This window comes from Bactrocera dorsalis, chromosome 3, assembly GCF_023373825.1.
Source record: "Bactrocera dorsalis isolate Fly_Bdor chromosome 3, ASM2337382v1, whole genome shotgun sequence".
NCBI lineage: Eukaryota > Metazoa > Arthropoda > Insecta > Diptera > Tephritidae > Bactrocera > Bactrocera dorsalis.
Genome location: NC_064305.1, coordinates 2,584,054 through 2,601,331, shown reverse-complemented (window position 1 = coordinate 2,601,331; position 17,278 = coordinate 2,584,054). Strand labels below are relative to the sequence as shown.

Below are 17,278 nucleotides of genomic sequence, written 5' to 3'. Positions count from 1 at the left end.
TTATGATTATTGTTGTTGTAATATGAAAATACGTTTGCATATATATGCTTGTAAACGCATAAAATCTGGAATTGCTGTATAAAATGTCATGGCTGCACACACATGCATATACAATACATATGTATGTATGTATGGTTGTGTCTACGCTTTTGAAAGCGCCTAGAAAAAGCCACTGCTTGAAAACGTCAAAAAGCAAAAACAATAATAATAAAAAGCTATAAAAATGTGCGAGGCAATGGAGTGAAGCAGGAAGAGGCCAAAAGCCCTTGCAGTCGCGCTGTTGACTGACTAAATAATAAAAATAAATATAAAATTACTAATACAAAAAATATAGAAAAGAAAAAACTACAGCGCCGAGCGACAAGAACAAGAAAAGTGTAAACGAAAAACAGAAAAAAAGGAAGAAGAAAAACTCATAAAATAAAAATAGTGATTAACAACAACAAAAAAGCTGTGGAACAACCTACACAAACAACTACATATATTGTGAATATGTAATCTTATATGTACATATATATACATATATACATATGTTTGTGTGTTTAGTTGAGCACAGGGGAAGTAGTGCTGAGCGCAGAGTAGAACAGTAATAACAGAAGTTGTGGCAGCAGGCCCTCGTGCAGCAATGTGCAGCGCAGCGCGGCGCACCATCGCCACCACCATCAACTCAGTTGGTTGGTAGGTATGTGTGTGTGTGCGGCAGTGGCAGGGCGGTGGTGAGGTGGTTTGCGGTGCGCGGTTTCTATTTTGTTAAGCGTTCAATGCACTCGACGACGACGACACGAATGCCGACGACGGTGACGACGAACCCTGTTGCCTTGCCGCGCCACGCTCGGCTGCTTGCTCGCATTCACACGAATGCCCCAAGCAGTTCGGTCGGGCCGACGGTCGCGACCAAACACATTCGCGCGCTCGGCTATAAAGTCATTGGCGGAAGCAGGCGGTCGATGGTAGCGCGGTGACGTGGTAGTGGCAACAACGGCGCGGAACTTAGCGGCCCAGGCCGAGACAACAGCGCAGACACATTTGATTTGTTATTCTTCATTATTATTAGTGTGACGCTGCTGTGGTTAGTGTGACGGCTGTGTTATTGTTGTTATTAGTATTATCATTGTTATTGCTAGCGTCGTTGTTGTTGTTGTTGTTGCTGCATTTTGATTATTATTATTAGTGAAATTATTTTTGTAGCACAGCGCACGGCGGCCAGCACATGTGCATGCATGGGAACATTCATGCATCTGTATGTACAAATGTTTGTATGTAGATACATATATGCATATATGTACATATGTCTACACTTATGAACTTGCATGGCAAATGTCGCACGGTGTATGCTTAATTAATACAACCCAACGGCAACAGTGTTAAAGTAAATTAACAAACAAATGCAGGAAGTTGGTTGTCACTGTAGCTCAAGACGCCGACCTTTACATGCACATATGTATGTATGTATGTATGTGTGCGTGCACAAGCGTTTGCATGAAATTCTTCACATGCCTTGAGTGCGTTTACTACAAAATGAACGGTATAATATACATCATTTAAATGCACTCAATTTAAGGTGTGTGCTTTAAAGCGCCTTGAAGTATGCTACAATATTTTTTTGAGCACTTATTGCATAAAAATTTAACGAAAATCGATTGAAAAAATCTTGTGGAATGCAATGAAGCTGCGAACAAAATAATATTTATTTTATTTTAAATATATATTTATTTTAATACCGTCGGCCTCTCTGTATATACGCGAACTAGTCCCTCAGTTTTTGAAATATCGCACTGAAATTTGGCTCACATCTTTTACTCCTCAAGATGCTACTCATTTGTCGATATCGCCCATATCGGACAACTGTAGTATATAGCTGCCATACAAACTGACCGTTCAAACTCAAGTCCTTGTTTGGAAAACTTTTTTATTTGTTGAGATATCTTATTAAAATTTGGCACAGAATATTGTTTAAGACAATGCTATAATCTCCGCATATATTACATAGATCAGACCACTTTAGCACATAGCTGCCGTACAAACTGACCGATCAAAATCAAGTGCTTATATGAAAAGTTTTTTATTTGATCCAAATATCTTAACGAGATTTGGAATAGAATATTTTCCAAGATAAGCCTATAATTTCCGAGAAAATTGCTCAGATCGAACTACTTTAGCATACAGCTATCATACAAGCTTATGAACGAAAATCAAGATAAAGCTCCTTCGTAGCTTCTTATGCTATTATATTTAATCATAAAAAAATCTAAGGATATTTTTTATGCCTTTTTGCTATTGTTGCTCCGGTACCGTCAAAATTAACGTTTTTTTTTTGTTTCCTGTTCTATGTAGAAAGCGACTGTTTAAAGCAATTTGTAATTTATTTTTTCGCTTATTAAACATTAAAATTATAGGTGCTTATAAACTTACAAATAAATTAATAAAAAGCGCAAAATTAAAGTTTTACTGGCGCACACTTTATTAATGCATAATAATTGCACTTAAATATAAAAAAAGGTTTTCGGGATGGCCGTGTTCGTCACTATAATAACTACGCGACACTAAAATTCAAATTTAAAAAATCATAAAAAAATTAAGAGCCAACAAAAATCCAATAAATATGTTAATAAAAGCCGAGTGCAAAAGAACTTAACGACTTCCGCTTCCGTCGGCCAATCGTCGGGCTTTGTTGTTTGTGTTTTACTACAGCGACTACAAATAGCTTTCGTACTTCGCCACATAAACGCGTTTGCATGCATGTGTATGTGTGTGTGTGTATGCTCGCCGGCTTGTAAGTGCATGCGCCGGTTGCATAATTTATGCATCTTGATTCCATGTGTGCAACACGCTGCTACCAACAACAACAACAACAGCAACCAGAACGACAAGAGCAACCGTAAAGGCAGCAGCAAATTTAAATGCTAATAATAAGTAATAAAGCGCAGCAAAGCAATAAATTACAAAACATTTCAAATTAATGCAATGTATATATATTTATGCGTAGAAAAAAGATAATACAACAATTACAAATAAATAATTCAAACGTTAGAAATGTTAGTGTTGGTTGGTATGTACATATGTGTGAAGTGTTTGTGGTGCGCAAATGGCGTGACAATGTGAGAAAATGCATATTAGCGCAATTTTATGCTCAAGCCGAACGCCGCCGTAAAATTCAAGTATAATGTAGCACAGTTAATAAAAAATGCAAAGCGTAACTGTATTAACAACTTCGGCTGCATAGCTAATAACTACAGCAACAACAATAAAGTAGTTCATACGTTAAACGAAAGAAACAAAAACCAAACGCTTCCCACGCAGAGTGCGCGACAACAACAAGCAATATTTAATTGTGTTTAATAAAGTGTATTTCATCGAATTTAAAGTGTTTAAAGTGTTTTAAATGTCGGGAAAACATTTAAGCGTGTTTTTCATGCAAAATACGCGCACAAAATTTTCATAAATTTTTTCTAAAATTTTAGTGTTTTTCGGCGTAAAAGTTATTGACAAAGGGAAAAGACTCACTGACTGCTAATTAAAAAAAGAAAAATAAACGCACAAAAAGCAATCAAAAAAGAAAAGATACAAAAACAAACACGAATTTAAAAGTGCTAAGTTGAAACGAAAATAAATGCAAAAAAATAATATCGAAAATTTTAAAATCGCAAAGCCTTTGAGTTTTTAATCTACTATAAAAGGATCTAAAGCAGCGCGATAAAAGTCTAAAAGGTAAAATAAACACAAAATAGTCTTAATATACAGTTATACATATTATTCATATGCAAAAAAGCATATATGTATGTATTTCTGAAAAAAATTAATATTTTTATGTATGTACAGTGTGACAAAAAAGTATCCGGAAATTGTAAATAAAACGCAAAACATTTCATTACTCATCACTATTTATTTTGTTGTCTTGAAAGCAATCCCTACCAGTTGTAATACACTTATGCCAACGGTTTTTCCAGTTCTCGAAACACTTTTCATAAGTAATTTTTGGGATGGCCTTCAGCTGCTTCACCGAATTTTGTTTTATCTATTCAATCGACTGAAAATGGGTTCCATTCTAATGATTGTTGACTTTTTCCATGTCAAACTCATAAACCCATCGGCAGTTATAATGCTCCCCATGAAAGTGGAATCGTAATTCGCAGGATCAAGCATATCCAAAGTTGGGTTGGCCCGCTTCATACCCAAAACATTAACCAAAGTGAATGAGTTGATCCATAACAAATTTTGAAATCCGCTGCTATCACTCGGATGCCAACCTGACGATTTCAAGCACAGCTTTTCCATATCTTCAATGTTAGCATCAGCAACAGGAGGGATGGACGACTCATATTTCTTGCTAATTGCCATGTTTTCGACGATTTCACGACCTTCACTGAATACTTTGTGCCACTCAAAAAAATAGACTCCACAAAAACATTTCTGCAATATTTGGAATGATTCCGTACCAATATAGGAAAACAAATTTTCTTTGTTCGGTTTGCACGTACAATCCCTGCCTGGATCAATTTTGATCTTGAGGTATGAGGAATGTAAAAATCTCAAACGCAGAACTTCAGTTCATTGTTTTTGTAAATTAGGTTTTTAACTGTTATTTCAAGTTGTAACTCCTATTATGAATTCAATTTTATCTTCGATCTTTGCTGGCGGTCGAAAATCGATTCCGGTCAAATCCAATCAATTATCCTAAAAAGTACCACTTAGCGCCTATTAAATATCCAATGAGGTTAATGTAAACATGAAACTGTTTACGAAAGAGAGAAAAAATTTTTAAAGCTTCTAATGAAATAATGCACAATATTTATTTATAAAAAAAATTAATCCGAAAAATCTTTCATTATCCTCGTTTTTTATGGACAATAGAGAAAGTGTTAAGGCATCCTCACAATTCCGGGACACAGTACCCTACAACCCTCTTAGGCTCTTACGCTCTCGCACACATCGAAGTATGCACCCTCTTCGCAGGCTCGACAGAGATTATGTATAAGAAAAACAGTGGAAATCAGCAGCGATGAAAATGTGCATTTAACCAAAAAGATACAAACAAGTGTATGCGTGTGTGTGTGTAAATCTATAGATTCGACCTAACGCTCTAGAACGCATAGATGAAATTAAAAATAAAAAACAGCACAAAAATGCTGAAACAGCAAGTAATAATTGGGAAGGCAACAACAAGTCAAAGTATTAATATACAATATATGTATGTATGTATGCAGTTGAATAGGTAAATTTGTATGTGCATGGGGATGTATGCGACAATGTGCCTATCAGTGTATATGTATGTATGTGTTTGTTGACATATTCGTGCTACAAGAACGCAGTGAGGCGATAAACGTTTCAAAATACAATAAAAACAACAATAATCACATATGTATATGTGTGTCTACAACAACAGTATAGACGACTTTGGCAGTGTTTTAGAATGTTGTTGTTGTGCAGAGCCAAGAGCAATTGCTGTTAAACATTATATTCTACAACTCTGCATATGTTTTTATGTGTGGATGTATGTATGTATATAAGTATGTATGCATGTGTATGTGTCTTACTATGGAATTCAGCTGGCCAACGGCGTTCCAATCAACGCGACCTGGGCTATGCACTATGCGCTTCAATTTAATTTGTGCAGCTCGGATTTAAATACCTGTCAGCCAAACGACCGCAACTCAAACGCCGCGGCCTTTGTCGGCTAAACATTTTGCCCCGCATTAGAAGTTGATACTTGGGGCTTTTTTTTATACTTACTTGCATATATGTATAATAGTAGTGGTTTCTAGGGAGTCCAACGTTTGCTCTATAATACAACAACAACATCGTCTACAAGCACGGGATTCTAATTCCACTTCTTCAGTTGGTATGATTAAAGCTGTTGTGTTTTCGTTGTTGCTACAATTCACTGCTTCTGTGCATCCACTACTTCTTCAATCCCAATAACTTCGTCTGTGTGTTTGTGCGAGTAATTCTTTACTCATTTTTTTCACACCATACTTTCTTGATGTACGAGTGTACAAGCATACATATCCATACATACATATGTATATCTATTTTTATTTTTATCGTACTATTTTTCATTCCCTTTCCAACTCAGTTCTGCGCACATACACACATGCACACATACTTATATTAACTTGTATGCCATGCACATGGGCTCAAGCGTCCACCGTCACCATCCCCAACATCATCGGTGTCGAATGTTGCCATTCGTTAGACGTTTGCTTGCTTCGTTCCACATTGTCGTGTGTCAGCTCTTGCGCTCGACAACTCTCAGGTTGGCGTTTATCGACCGTCGGCTAACGGCCGACAATAAGCGGCTACACTTAACATTCTTTCTTATTTTTCTTATCACCATTGTTGTTGTAGCTTGTGCTATTCGTGCAACGCTAACATAAAAACCGCTTCAACTACTGTTACAATTACTACGAAACACAATAAGGACGATGATATAACATCAATTTAAACCGCCTACCTGGTATAACATCCTCAAATGGACTTTCCTATGTTAATATGCCAGCTTATGTGAATTTCACACGTTTATTTACATACATAGTTATACACGTACAAAATGTATGTACATATATACATACATACATATCATTTTTATTTTCTACTCTTTCATTCACATCGAATTCCCCTTTTATTTTCATCCTTTCACAACCGCTATTTACATGCAGCTGCCGTTACAACTTGCTCCTACTCACATTAACAGAATTTCTTGCTTTAACATTGCGATGCATACCGCGCTGTCGACGTCACTGTTAGCGTCCTTGTTATCGCACGTCTACATTTGCTCTCACTCGCCTGCGCTGCATTGTTTGCGCTCAATTTACGCCAAGTTTAGGAATCTCTCTTTCCACAAGTGTTAAAAATGTACATGTGTATGTACGTATGTGTGTGTAAACGATTTTGGCTTTCCATCTCTTGTTGGCGAGAGTATGAAGCAGTTTTTATTATCCTAAAAGATTTTAAACAAGCAAAAAATCATTAAATTTTGCTTAATGCATTATACAATTTCGATACCTTTTCAAACATACATATGTACACATATATATGTATAAATTCCATGGGTTCATTAAATTTGTGGTTCAAATGAGGCAAATTCGTACTACTGTTATGAAGATGATGTGTGTGAACTACTGATAGGTTTTTAGAATTTTGGCTTTACAAGCTGCTTCAGATTATAACGTAATGTTCCATCGATTACTTTTTTAATGTTCTTAATAATTAAAACGTGTTTTTAGCATAAATACTAAATTCATATAGAAATACTTTTGTATCTGTAGCATTATCGATTTCCGATAAAAAAAATGCTGCGCGGCATCTGTGGGTAGCTTATTTATGTGCGCCATCTGCAGTCGATGCGCGTAAACTCGCAATCAGCTGTTTGTAAACACTCGCGGGTAAATGGCTTGGGGAAAAGCAATAAAAAAGTAAAAAACTTAATTTGTATAAAAGCGCATTCGTTTAGCAAAACAAAAAGAAATTGTTAATGAAAACTAATTAAAAATCAAATAGAAACAAATGCAATAGGAAGCATGTCTTGATAGTTGCATGCGTTTGTGACCACCATGAGTGATAGGTGTGTATAAGTGCAGTGAAGTGAACGGGCGTAGCCAACCAGTATATTAGTACCATACATTTTTATGATATGTTGTGCTATATTATATTATCTTTTGTTTTCGTTACAGTGGTGTCGTGATATCCCTTAGCAGTACGGACTCTAGCACTGGTTGCAGCGAAGATGCTTCGGAGCCGGGATCGCCATTTAGTCAGAACTCAATAATAGGTGACGAACAGCATAGCAACTCGCCCGCCAAGGCCAATAAAAGCAGCGCTGAAAACCATACAATCATGCCACCACAAACTACAATACTGGCTGCGGCGAATAACAGTACCACCAGCGGACAAGCTACCAGTAATAGTGCGAATGGATCGACCAACGGTACTAGCGGTTATACACAAACTGTCACAGGAACAAATAGCAATAACAGCAACAACACTGCCAAATTAAAACAAATTCAACAACAACAACAACAACAAAAGAACAATAACACTGCCACTGTCCGCAATGGACTCCCTACTCTTCAATGGCCGTGGAATATACCGGCAAGTAGTAGTACTGCACACACCACAAACACATCAGCATCCGTGCAAAACAGCAAGAAACGCGGTGCCGTTAGTGCGAACACCGCAGACAATAGCTCAGGTAAAAAGGCACGAAACACAAGTGCAGATAGTACAACAAATGGTGCAACCGCAGCATCAACTGGCAACGCGTCTGCAGTCAGCGCTGCAAAAAGACTGAAAGCGGCAGCATTGGAGGAGTCGCAAACAAAAATAACTGGTTACTTCAAGTCTCAAATGAAGTCTCAAATTCATCAAAGTAACCTAACAAAGCGCAATATGGAATCTGTACTGATAGCCACATGCAGTTCATCAAGCTCGGGTCTCAACACAACTTCGCTTACGATGAGTGCGCCGGCCACCACAGCATCACTAAATAAATATTTCAACATTTTAGAACAGTTGAAGGAAAATAGCCACAATAACGGCAGCGGAAGTAGTAACAGCAATAATGCTACTATTTCAAAGCCAACACTAGTTGCTTCATCTTCATCATCCATAAATAGTAATATAATTGCAGCAGCACCACCTACGCCGACGTCTATCGCTCCAGCCGCTTCCACATATGTTGCGCCAGCGTCCGGATCGGGTGGCGTCGTAGCCCTGACTTCCGCTACCGCCATGTCCTCCATGCCTGTGCCTGCTTTGAAGAAAATCGAACGCAGCAAACCGACTAAAATAGCGCAGGTCGCACCGAATTTACGGAAAACCCCTTCCGCTTCGGGCAACTACAGCGGTGCAACAGGCAAATCTCCAGCAAAGAAACATGTCGCTATAGCGCCGAGAACGCCCGAAATGAAACAGCAACAAATGCAGCAGCAGCAACAACAGGCGGCAGCGAAAGCCGAAGCAGCTGCAGCCAAACAAACAAGCACAGCGGCAAGCACCCAACAGTCCCAAACTGCAACGCAAGTGAGTGCAAATCAGCCCGCAGTCCTACTTACAGCGATACGTTTGCCTACACAAACAACAACGGCATCGACACCGACGGCGTCCGCGCAACTAAAACAAACTGTATCACCACCGAAATTAACACCGGTTGCAACTGCTACTGCGACCACCACAACCGCCGCACCCGCCACCGGACAAACGCTTTATCAATTGCCCGCAGTACAACTGCCGAATTTAGTGCAACTGCCGCAGTTGTTGGCTGCCACCAATGGTGCCAATATCATGCAGTTGAACAACGTGGCCACCGCCGCTAAAAACGCCAATGCCACAGCGTCTGCCGCAGCCGCAGCTACATCTGCGCAGGCTGCTCAAGCTGCAGCCGCGCAATATTTCCTCAATGGCACCGTCTTCAAACTGCAGCAATTCACAACAGCGACTACCACGACGGCAACGTCCGCTGTAGCCGCCGCCAGTGCCGCCGCAACCGCGAATCCATTCAACCTGATGACTGCCGCAGACCTACAAGAAATACTCATTAAGCAGCAGCAACAGCTTCAACAACAGCAACAACTGCAATTGCAACAACAACAGAAAGCGGCTGCAGTAGCTGCAGCAGCAGCGGCGTCAGCCACTGCCCAAGCTACCAACACTAGTTTCCAAGAGATCTTCCAGCAGCAAATTGCCGCGGCTATTGCGGCAAATCAACAGCAACAACAACAGCAGCAGTTTCAACAGTTGCAACGCTTGGGCGCCGCCGCTGCACAGCCGGTATTCATGGCCACTCCAGCTGGCCTACTATTGAACGCCGCTTCACTGCCGGCTATGCTGGCACAAGCGGCCGCTGCTTTGGCAGTCAATAACAACCAGCAGCAACAGCAAAAACAAATGCAAATGCAGCAGACCCATCCACAGCAGCTGCCGGCACTGCAGCCAATACAACCCAGCGCCTTGCCTGCGCTAAGTTCCATTTTTGCTGGTGCAGCGCAGCAACAACAGCAGCAGCAGCCTCACTCCTCCCACGACCAGCATACTGACTTCCAGCAGCAACAGCAACAATTGCTAGCGTTTTTGCAACAACAACAGCAGCAGCAACCTCAATTCATAACAACAAGCCAGCCACCTCCGTTATCAGCTGTAAATTCGACTTCGCCGCAAACTGCAACTGCCGCTGCCACTCTAACGCCACTGCCAATAAATGCGTCTTCAACCGCAACTCCTGCAAATAACGCAAACACTGCCAAACTGGCCATAGTAAAAGCGACCACTGCCTCCACACAACCGCAACAGTTTGCCGCGCTCAATTCGCAACCGCCTCCATTAGTCACCATTTCACACGGCAAAGCACGAGCGACTGCAATAGCACCGGCCACAGCCATCAGCGCCGTCTCCAACGCTAATGCAACGGCGAATAAGCCGGCCGCATTGGCGAAGCCATATCAAAAGCGCATGCCGAAGGTGGCGCCTGCGCCTGTGCCAGTAGCGCCAGCACCGAGCAAGCCCGTGCTGACAAGCGCTAAAGCGAAAATCTCTACCGGCTGCAAAATCATTGCCACACCCACCACCCCGCCGCCACTAGTACCCGCTCTCAGCAGCAATAACAGTAGTGGTATTAGCAGCGTGGCCTCCACACCCACCAGCCGTGCCGCTCCAGTGGCGAAGCAACTGCTACCGACCAGTGGACTGCCTACGCCGGCGCTCATTAGCATTGCACCCGCACCTGCGACAATCACAACAACCACCACTGCCGCAATTAGTGCAGCGGCTGTGCCGAGTGCCATGAAAGTAACTGCTTTACCGCCACTTGCGCCCAAACTAACGCCGGTCGCCGCATCGATAACAACAACGGCTGTGTCATCCACCGCGGTAACGGCAACTGCAGCGAAGGCGATCTCAGCGAGTGCTGCCGTCACAGCAACAACCACCACAACATCCACTCCAGATCTCTTCGATTTAGTAAAGAATTCGAATGGCGCCATCACTATATCAGCACCAACTACTATTAGTAACAGCAATAACAACAAATGTCACAACAATACATTCAATAAGTGCGCAGCACTACTGCCATCATTCTGCAACTCATCGCTGTCATCATATTCATCTGCATCATCGCCCTCGCTCTGCTCCTCCACGCATACCGTGTCCAGCGATGGCTTTTGCTCGAAGATCAAGGAGGAGCCGCTGGACGAGGTGGCCAATGCTCCCTCAGCCAACACTTCGGATAGTGGTATCAAATTAGAGAGCTTCAATGCGTCCACACATAGCCAAATGTTATCGGCAGATATTAAGGTCGAACTAATGGAGGACACTACCAAAATGTATCCGTCAACCGTCAATAGTATTTCGACCAGCATTGGCAACAGTATCACGCACGGGAATGATTACTCGTCGTATTCCTTCAGCTCACACTCGAATTCGGTCTCCTCGGCCGCTGATCTTTCACTAGAAGCATCTACCCCACCGTCGCTCTCTTCCTTGTCCGCCTCTTGCTCATCCGCACCCTCGCCGGTACCTTCATCATCGGTGGGCGCATCACCGCGTAATTCCCCGCCGCCATTGCCGCCAACACAGCCATGCGAATCCAATTCAGCTTCCCTGAGCTCGGAATCCTCCGCTTCGTGTGTCACGGCCGCTACTGGCAGGGATATGCTCAGCGAGATGGTTACATCGTCGTGCATATCATCTAATCTCGCTTCGGAAATGTCGAATTCAGCTGATGGCTCAACCACACATGAGAAGTCGCTAACATCCGGCCTCGAGGATGTCGAAAAGCGTGATTTGCCCACCCCCGAGTCCGGCATAGGTGGCAGTTTGACGGCTAGTGAAAGCAGCGAATCCATCGTCAGCACAATGTAAGTTGCCTTTTAACCATTTAACGGACAGTCATTTAATAATATTTATAAAACATCTTAATTTTAGTTCCAACAACAGCAGTAAAGCTGAAATTATCGCCAACATCATCAATTCAATCGACTCAAATTCACCGCCACCCACACCACTGTCTACGATTAGTGCTGGCAGCGCAGAAAGCGGCAGCCACATTAGCCACGCCATTGCTGACATCAATTCCAACAGCAGCAATGCAGCAACGCCAATTTCATCATCATCACCAGCTAACAGCGCTGATTTGAACACCAATTCTACCTCCAATAGTGCCGTACCCGCAGCACCGAGTTTGCCGAATAGCATCGATAACAGTAATTCAAATAGCTGTACAAGCAGCAGCAACAGCAGTGTTAGCGGCGAGCCACAATCGACCACCAGCAGCAATTGCTTTAACTCAACACCGACGCTAATCGACACCAAGCTCGCGGAGTCCGCGAGTGAAGCGCTGCCCAAGTGCGCCATCTCACCCATACTCTCGCAACCGAAAACTATACGCTTCCCTGCAGAGACAGGTGGTTTTCGGTATGGTCCTAAAGGAGCTAAACGTCACGACGGCGTCTGCTACTGGGATAAATGCAATAAGAAGCATGATAGCTGCTCCAAATTGTTGGATCACATGCAGACACTACACGTCAATACGCAAACTGGGCCGTTTTCATGCCTCTGGGTCGGTTGCAAGGTGTACAATAAGGAATCGTGCTCGCGTCGCTGGTTGGAACGACACGTGCTATCGCATGGAGGCTCGAAGCAATTCAAGTGCATTGTCGAAGGTTGCGGCTTGCGTTTCGGATCACAGGTAAGCATTAATTTTAGGTGTTACATTCGACAGTCTGTGCTCCTACACTCCTCATACGACCGCTTTAACTGCCAAAGTACAGAGTCGCAAAATATCGTCAAGTCGCTAGCCAACAGCTTATGGTAAAATGACAAAGAAACGTTATTGGCAACATACAATACAATCGGACGCCCGGTTTTAAACTACACCACTCCGATATAGTCATCGGGATGCAGTGAAACGAAAACGAAAAAGCTTCAGTGTGTCTACACACTGCACTGTGGAACTATAATAGGATGGCTCTTGTTGTCTTCGGTCCGACACTGACATATGTTATGTTTTCGCAGAAACCAATTGCAGTCGTCTGCTTAAATCGGAGCCGCCTCCAAGAAACATCAAGAGATCTTTCCTTGACTTTCGAACAATACGCCGACCAGACTTTGGACGCAACGCACTTCAGACATAGTAGAGTTATTGATACCTTAATCGACTCCCTCTCAGTGAATGGCGCACTTGGACTCAAATCACAACCCATTTCAGACGACGAGTTAAAATTGTCACGAAAATCTAGAATAACCCTTGCGCAACTTCGTTCTGGATATTTTAGCAGATCAAACTCCTACTTATCCACAATCAACCCAGACAACCCATATATGTTCAGCTTGCCACGAGTCCCCACATGACTGTAACCACCACTTTGCATACTCAACAAATCCCACTTTTTCAACACCCCTCTCCCTATGGTCCGACCTCGTCGAAAGAGCATGTTTCTTATGCCTACCGTTAGGTGACTTCCAACCGGATCCTTGCCACCCAACAACAACAATATCAATGTCCTTGTTTGTATGCATTTTTTTACTAAATCATTATTTCTGCTTCCATTTTCAGCTGGCCCTTCAAAAGCACGTAAACAATCATTTTACGGCCACCGAAAATAAGGAGAGCTCCAATAAGCGTACCTCGGATCCGCCAGTGCCCAAACAGCTGCGTAAGAATGGCAAAAAGCTGCGCTATCGACGTCAACCATTTTCAGGTAAAACACAGATCGATTTTGTTTCTATATAAACTATAACTATGCCCCACTGAATAACGGTTCCTCGTTCCTTAACGGTTTATTAATGTTGGCATTCCTCTCTTGCAGCGCGTATGTTCGACTTCTTTGATTCCGGCATAATGGAGGGTCTTCAACATCGTCTGCGGCAAATAAGCGTGCTTTCAACGAGCTCCAACACAATAACGTTTCAGGGCCAGTGCATGATGCGCCGCAAAACACAGCAAGGCAGTTACGAGAGCTTTATTCGTTGGTCACCGCGTGAAATGTGAGTAACCAACCCATAAATGGTTCGAAATAAAACTTGATATTAACTTATTTCGACTTCCAATTGTAGCATTTCCGACGAGTGGGTGCCGGCTTGCGATGGGCCTTACACGAAAACAGTTAACATTAAACGTATGCGTCCCGCGGAGAAGATAAAGGTTGAGAGCCTACTCATGACCGCTTACAAAATGCCATATTCGCCAAATCTGTTCGACGACGTCAGCGATGAAGACGACGATGATGATGAGGAGGCCTCCGATGATGGCGATGAAGATGATGAAAATAGTAAGTTTCCACATGTTTAGCTACGTTGTAACATTTTTGAATATTCTATATGTATATCTATATACATTTATCCACATAAATATTCTAACAAAATTAATTTCTCACTTTCTTTCAGATGATGGCGACGACACCACCGAATTGGCGACTTTAGTGGAAACGGTGCGCAGCTCACAACAGCAGAGTGCGCTTGCAATTTCCCGTAAGCAAATGCAGCAACGTCGTAAGCATCCACGTAAGCCGCTGAAACGCGTGCATTTGGATAAACCATTGAACGTTTAACTCGCTGAAGTTACTCGCCGTGGCAAGCGCCAGCGCTGCTCAATGATCTCCTACTAAGAATTAGGCAATGTTTGTGGCAAATGAAAAGTCTGCAATATATGAGTTAAGTGTTTAATTTGTTAAGGCTCATGGACAACAATAAAAACAACAACAATAAGAACAACAAGAGCGCATACTACGCAGCAGTCAATATAGTAATTAGTATTTTTTTGTTAAAATTAATTGTAAAATTTAATCAAAGATGACATCGCATATACATACATACAAATATGTATATATATAAATTATATTTTTTTATACTTCCGTTTGTAAATGTCTTAGAAGAGAGTAGATTGCATAAGCTTACAAAACGCACTTTATGTAAATAAAATATTTAGTGTATTACTTAATAAGCATATACCTAATTGTAAGAGAATTTAGCGTAGACATTATTTTTTACGAATAATACATTTATAAGCGACTTAAAAACTTAAAGCATACAAATTATACAAAAAAATACATTCAATTTTATTTTTTCAATTTATATCTAATCAGTTAGTTGTATTTTGTTTAAGTATGGTTTTTAGAAAATTGTTTTAATATTTGTTTTTATGGTGCAAAGTTATAACCTAAATATTATTTTGTTAAAATTTATTTTTTTAACATGAAAAAGCTTCAACTTTTTACAGCTTTTATAACAATTGTTATCATATAAAGTGCTGCTGGCGATTTTTCTCCGATTATAGTTTAAGTTTCGTTAGTTTTCACGAATGTAAAAAATCCAATTAATTTTGTGCAAAATATTTAATTTTTTTAATATTTTTTTTCAAAGTATTGTTTTTTTGACTTTTTCAAAACATGTTTCTTTAAAATAATTTTTTCCAAAATCATTTTTTTTTTCAAAATCATTTTTTTGCCAAAATCATTTTTTTTCCAAAATCATTGTTTTTTTCAAAATAATTTTTTTTTTTCAAAATCATTTTTTTTTTTTTTTCGCCAAGATCATTGCCAAAATCATTTTTTTTTTCAAATCATTTTTTTAACCTTTTTTCAAAATCATTTTTTTTTTGCCAAAATAATTTTTTTTTTTCAAAATCATTTTTTTTTTAACCTTTTTTTCAAAACCTCTTTTTTTTTAATTTTTGAATACCATTTTTTTATTTTTTTTTTTCAATATTTCAAAATTATTTTCTGTTTTCAAAATCATTCTTGTTGTTTTAAACCTTTTTTTTCTGAAGCACCTTTTCGACACCATTTTTTTCGAATACTTCTTTTTCAAAAACGGGGTTTTGCTTTTGAAGGGTTTTTACTTTCAAAACAAGTTTCTTATTAAAATTTTTTTCCCAAAACCAAGTTGTCTATTCTAAAACCAATTTCTTCTTTCAAACCCGTGGTTTTTCTTTTAAAACCGTGTTTTTTCTTTCAAAACCGTGCTTTTCTTTCAAAACCTTTTTATTTTCCATAAACTTTTTTTTTTCAAAAACAATATTTCGTTTTTTTTTTTCAAAAACCAAAACCATTCTTTAAACCCATATTATTTTTCAAAATCATTTATTTCCCAAAACCTTTTTTTAGACCGTTTATTTTTTTCAGAACTTGTTTTGTTTAACTGTTTTATTTTTTTTAAATAAAATTTTTTATAAATTTATTTTTTTTATAAAATTTTTTATAAATTTATTTTTTTTTTATAAAATTTTTTATAATTTTTTTTTTTATAAATTTTTTTTTATAAATTTTTTTTTATAATTTTTTTTTTTTTATAAATTTTTTTTTTTATAATTTTTTTTTTTTATAATTTTTTTTTTTTGTAAATTTTTTTATAAATTTATTTTTTTTTATAAATTTTTTTTTTTATAATTTTTTTTTTTTATAATTTTTTTTTTTTGTAAATTTTTTTATAAATTTATTTTTTTTTATAAATTTCTTTTTTTTCTTTTTTAAAATTTATTTTTTTTTATAAGTTTTTTGTACAACCTTTTTTTATTTTTTTATAAAACCTTTTTATAAAATCTTTTTTGAATTTCCAGTCGCCACCAAACGCTTTCAGCCAAGCACTTTATATCACAGCTCCTTATCAAACCACGTCGCCCAGCCAACAGCATGGAACACATGCGCACCACTAGCCCACCCGTTGAAACTTTTGCAAACAGAAAACAAATGAACAAATTAATTAATTTTGAATTATTTAAATATTAGTTTAAAACTGTTTTTTTATTAAAAATATGTAAATTTTATATATTTTTTATTTTTTAGTTATAAACAAGAAGACTTTTTGAAACTGCTATTGAGTGCATAAAACACACACTTACATTATATTATGAATATTTAAACGATTTGTATGTCGCACACGCGCGGGAGGCGCGACGCTGTACGAATATGTGCCGTAGTCTGTAGTGTAGGTTAATAAATGTCAGCAATAAATGCTAGTTAAAAATATAAAAATAAGCTGAGATGGAGTGCAGGCGAGCAACACCAAGTGACTGGTTTAGTAAAGTTAATGTGTGTGTGCTTAAGAGAATTGTAAGCAAATTATATTGTAATTATAATTTTTATAAAATTAATTTCGCGTACCTCTGACTTAATTCATAAAGCAATTAGTTACATATTTATTTTGTAAATAAATGAAACAAAAACTACACAACAACAAATGTTTCCAGCATTGCAGCGCGCAAGCGGCCGGCGTCTAACATACTGTAAATTTTCCACATACGCCAAGCCTGCACGCTGTTAACAGCACCACACACGCATAGACATTTTTGTAT

General features: G+C 39.3%; 1 protein-coding gene and 1 long non-coding RNA gene across 5 annotated transcripts in view; one reads left to right on the top strand and one right to left on the bottom strand.

Annotated features, from left to right (window-relative positions):
- The window catches only part of LOC105230156 (zinc finger protein jing), a 290,820-nt gene extending 275,551 nt beyond the window's left edge, over positions 1 to 15,269 (top strand). For 3 of the 4 annotated variants that reach the window (XM_049452273.1, XM_049452275.1, XM_049452274.1), the window contains exons 3-8: positions 7,671 to 11,846; positions 11,914 to 12,676; positions 13,544 to 13,688; positions 13,797 to 13,974; positions 14,044 to 14,258; positions 14,374 to 15,269. In XM_049452273.1, the coding sequence (XP_049308230.1) occupies positions 7,671 to 11,846; positions 11,914 to 12,676; positions 13,544 to 13,688; positions 13,797 to 13,974; positions 14,044 to 14,258; positions 14,374 to 14,537 (5,641 nt within the window). In that variant the 3' untranslated portion in view covers positions 14,538 to 15,269. Of the gene's footprint in view, positions 1 to 7,008; positions 7,562 to 7,670; positions 11,847 to 11,913; positions 12,677 to 13,543; positions 13,689 to 13,796; positions 13,975 to 14,043; positions 14,259 to 14,373 lie in introns of those variants that run through there. The other variant, XM_049452276.1, reaches the window with a different exon arrangement.
- Positions 15,270 to 16,551: 1,282 nt separating this feature from the next.
- LOC125777431 (uncharacterized) lies at positions 16,552 to 16,983 on the bottom strand. The gene is made up of 2 exons (XR_007422309.1): positions 16,826 to 16,983; positions 16,552 to 16,653 (listed from the first exon to the last, which is right to left on the bottom strand). It is a non-coding gene; the product is annotated as an uncharacterized LOC125777431 (long non-coding RNA).
- Positions 16,984 to 17,278: the final 295 nt, after the last annotated feature.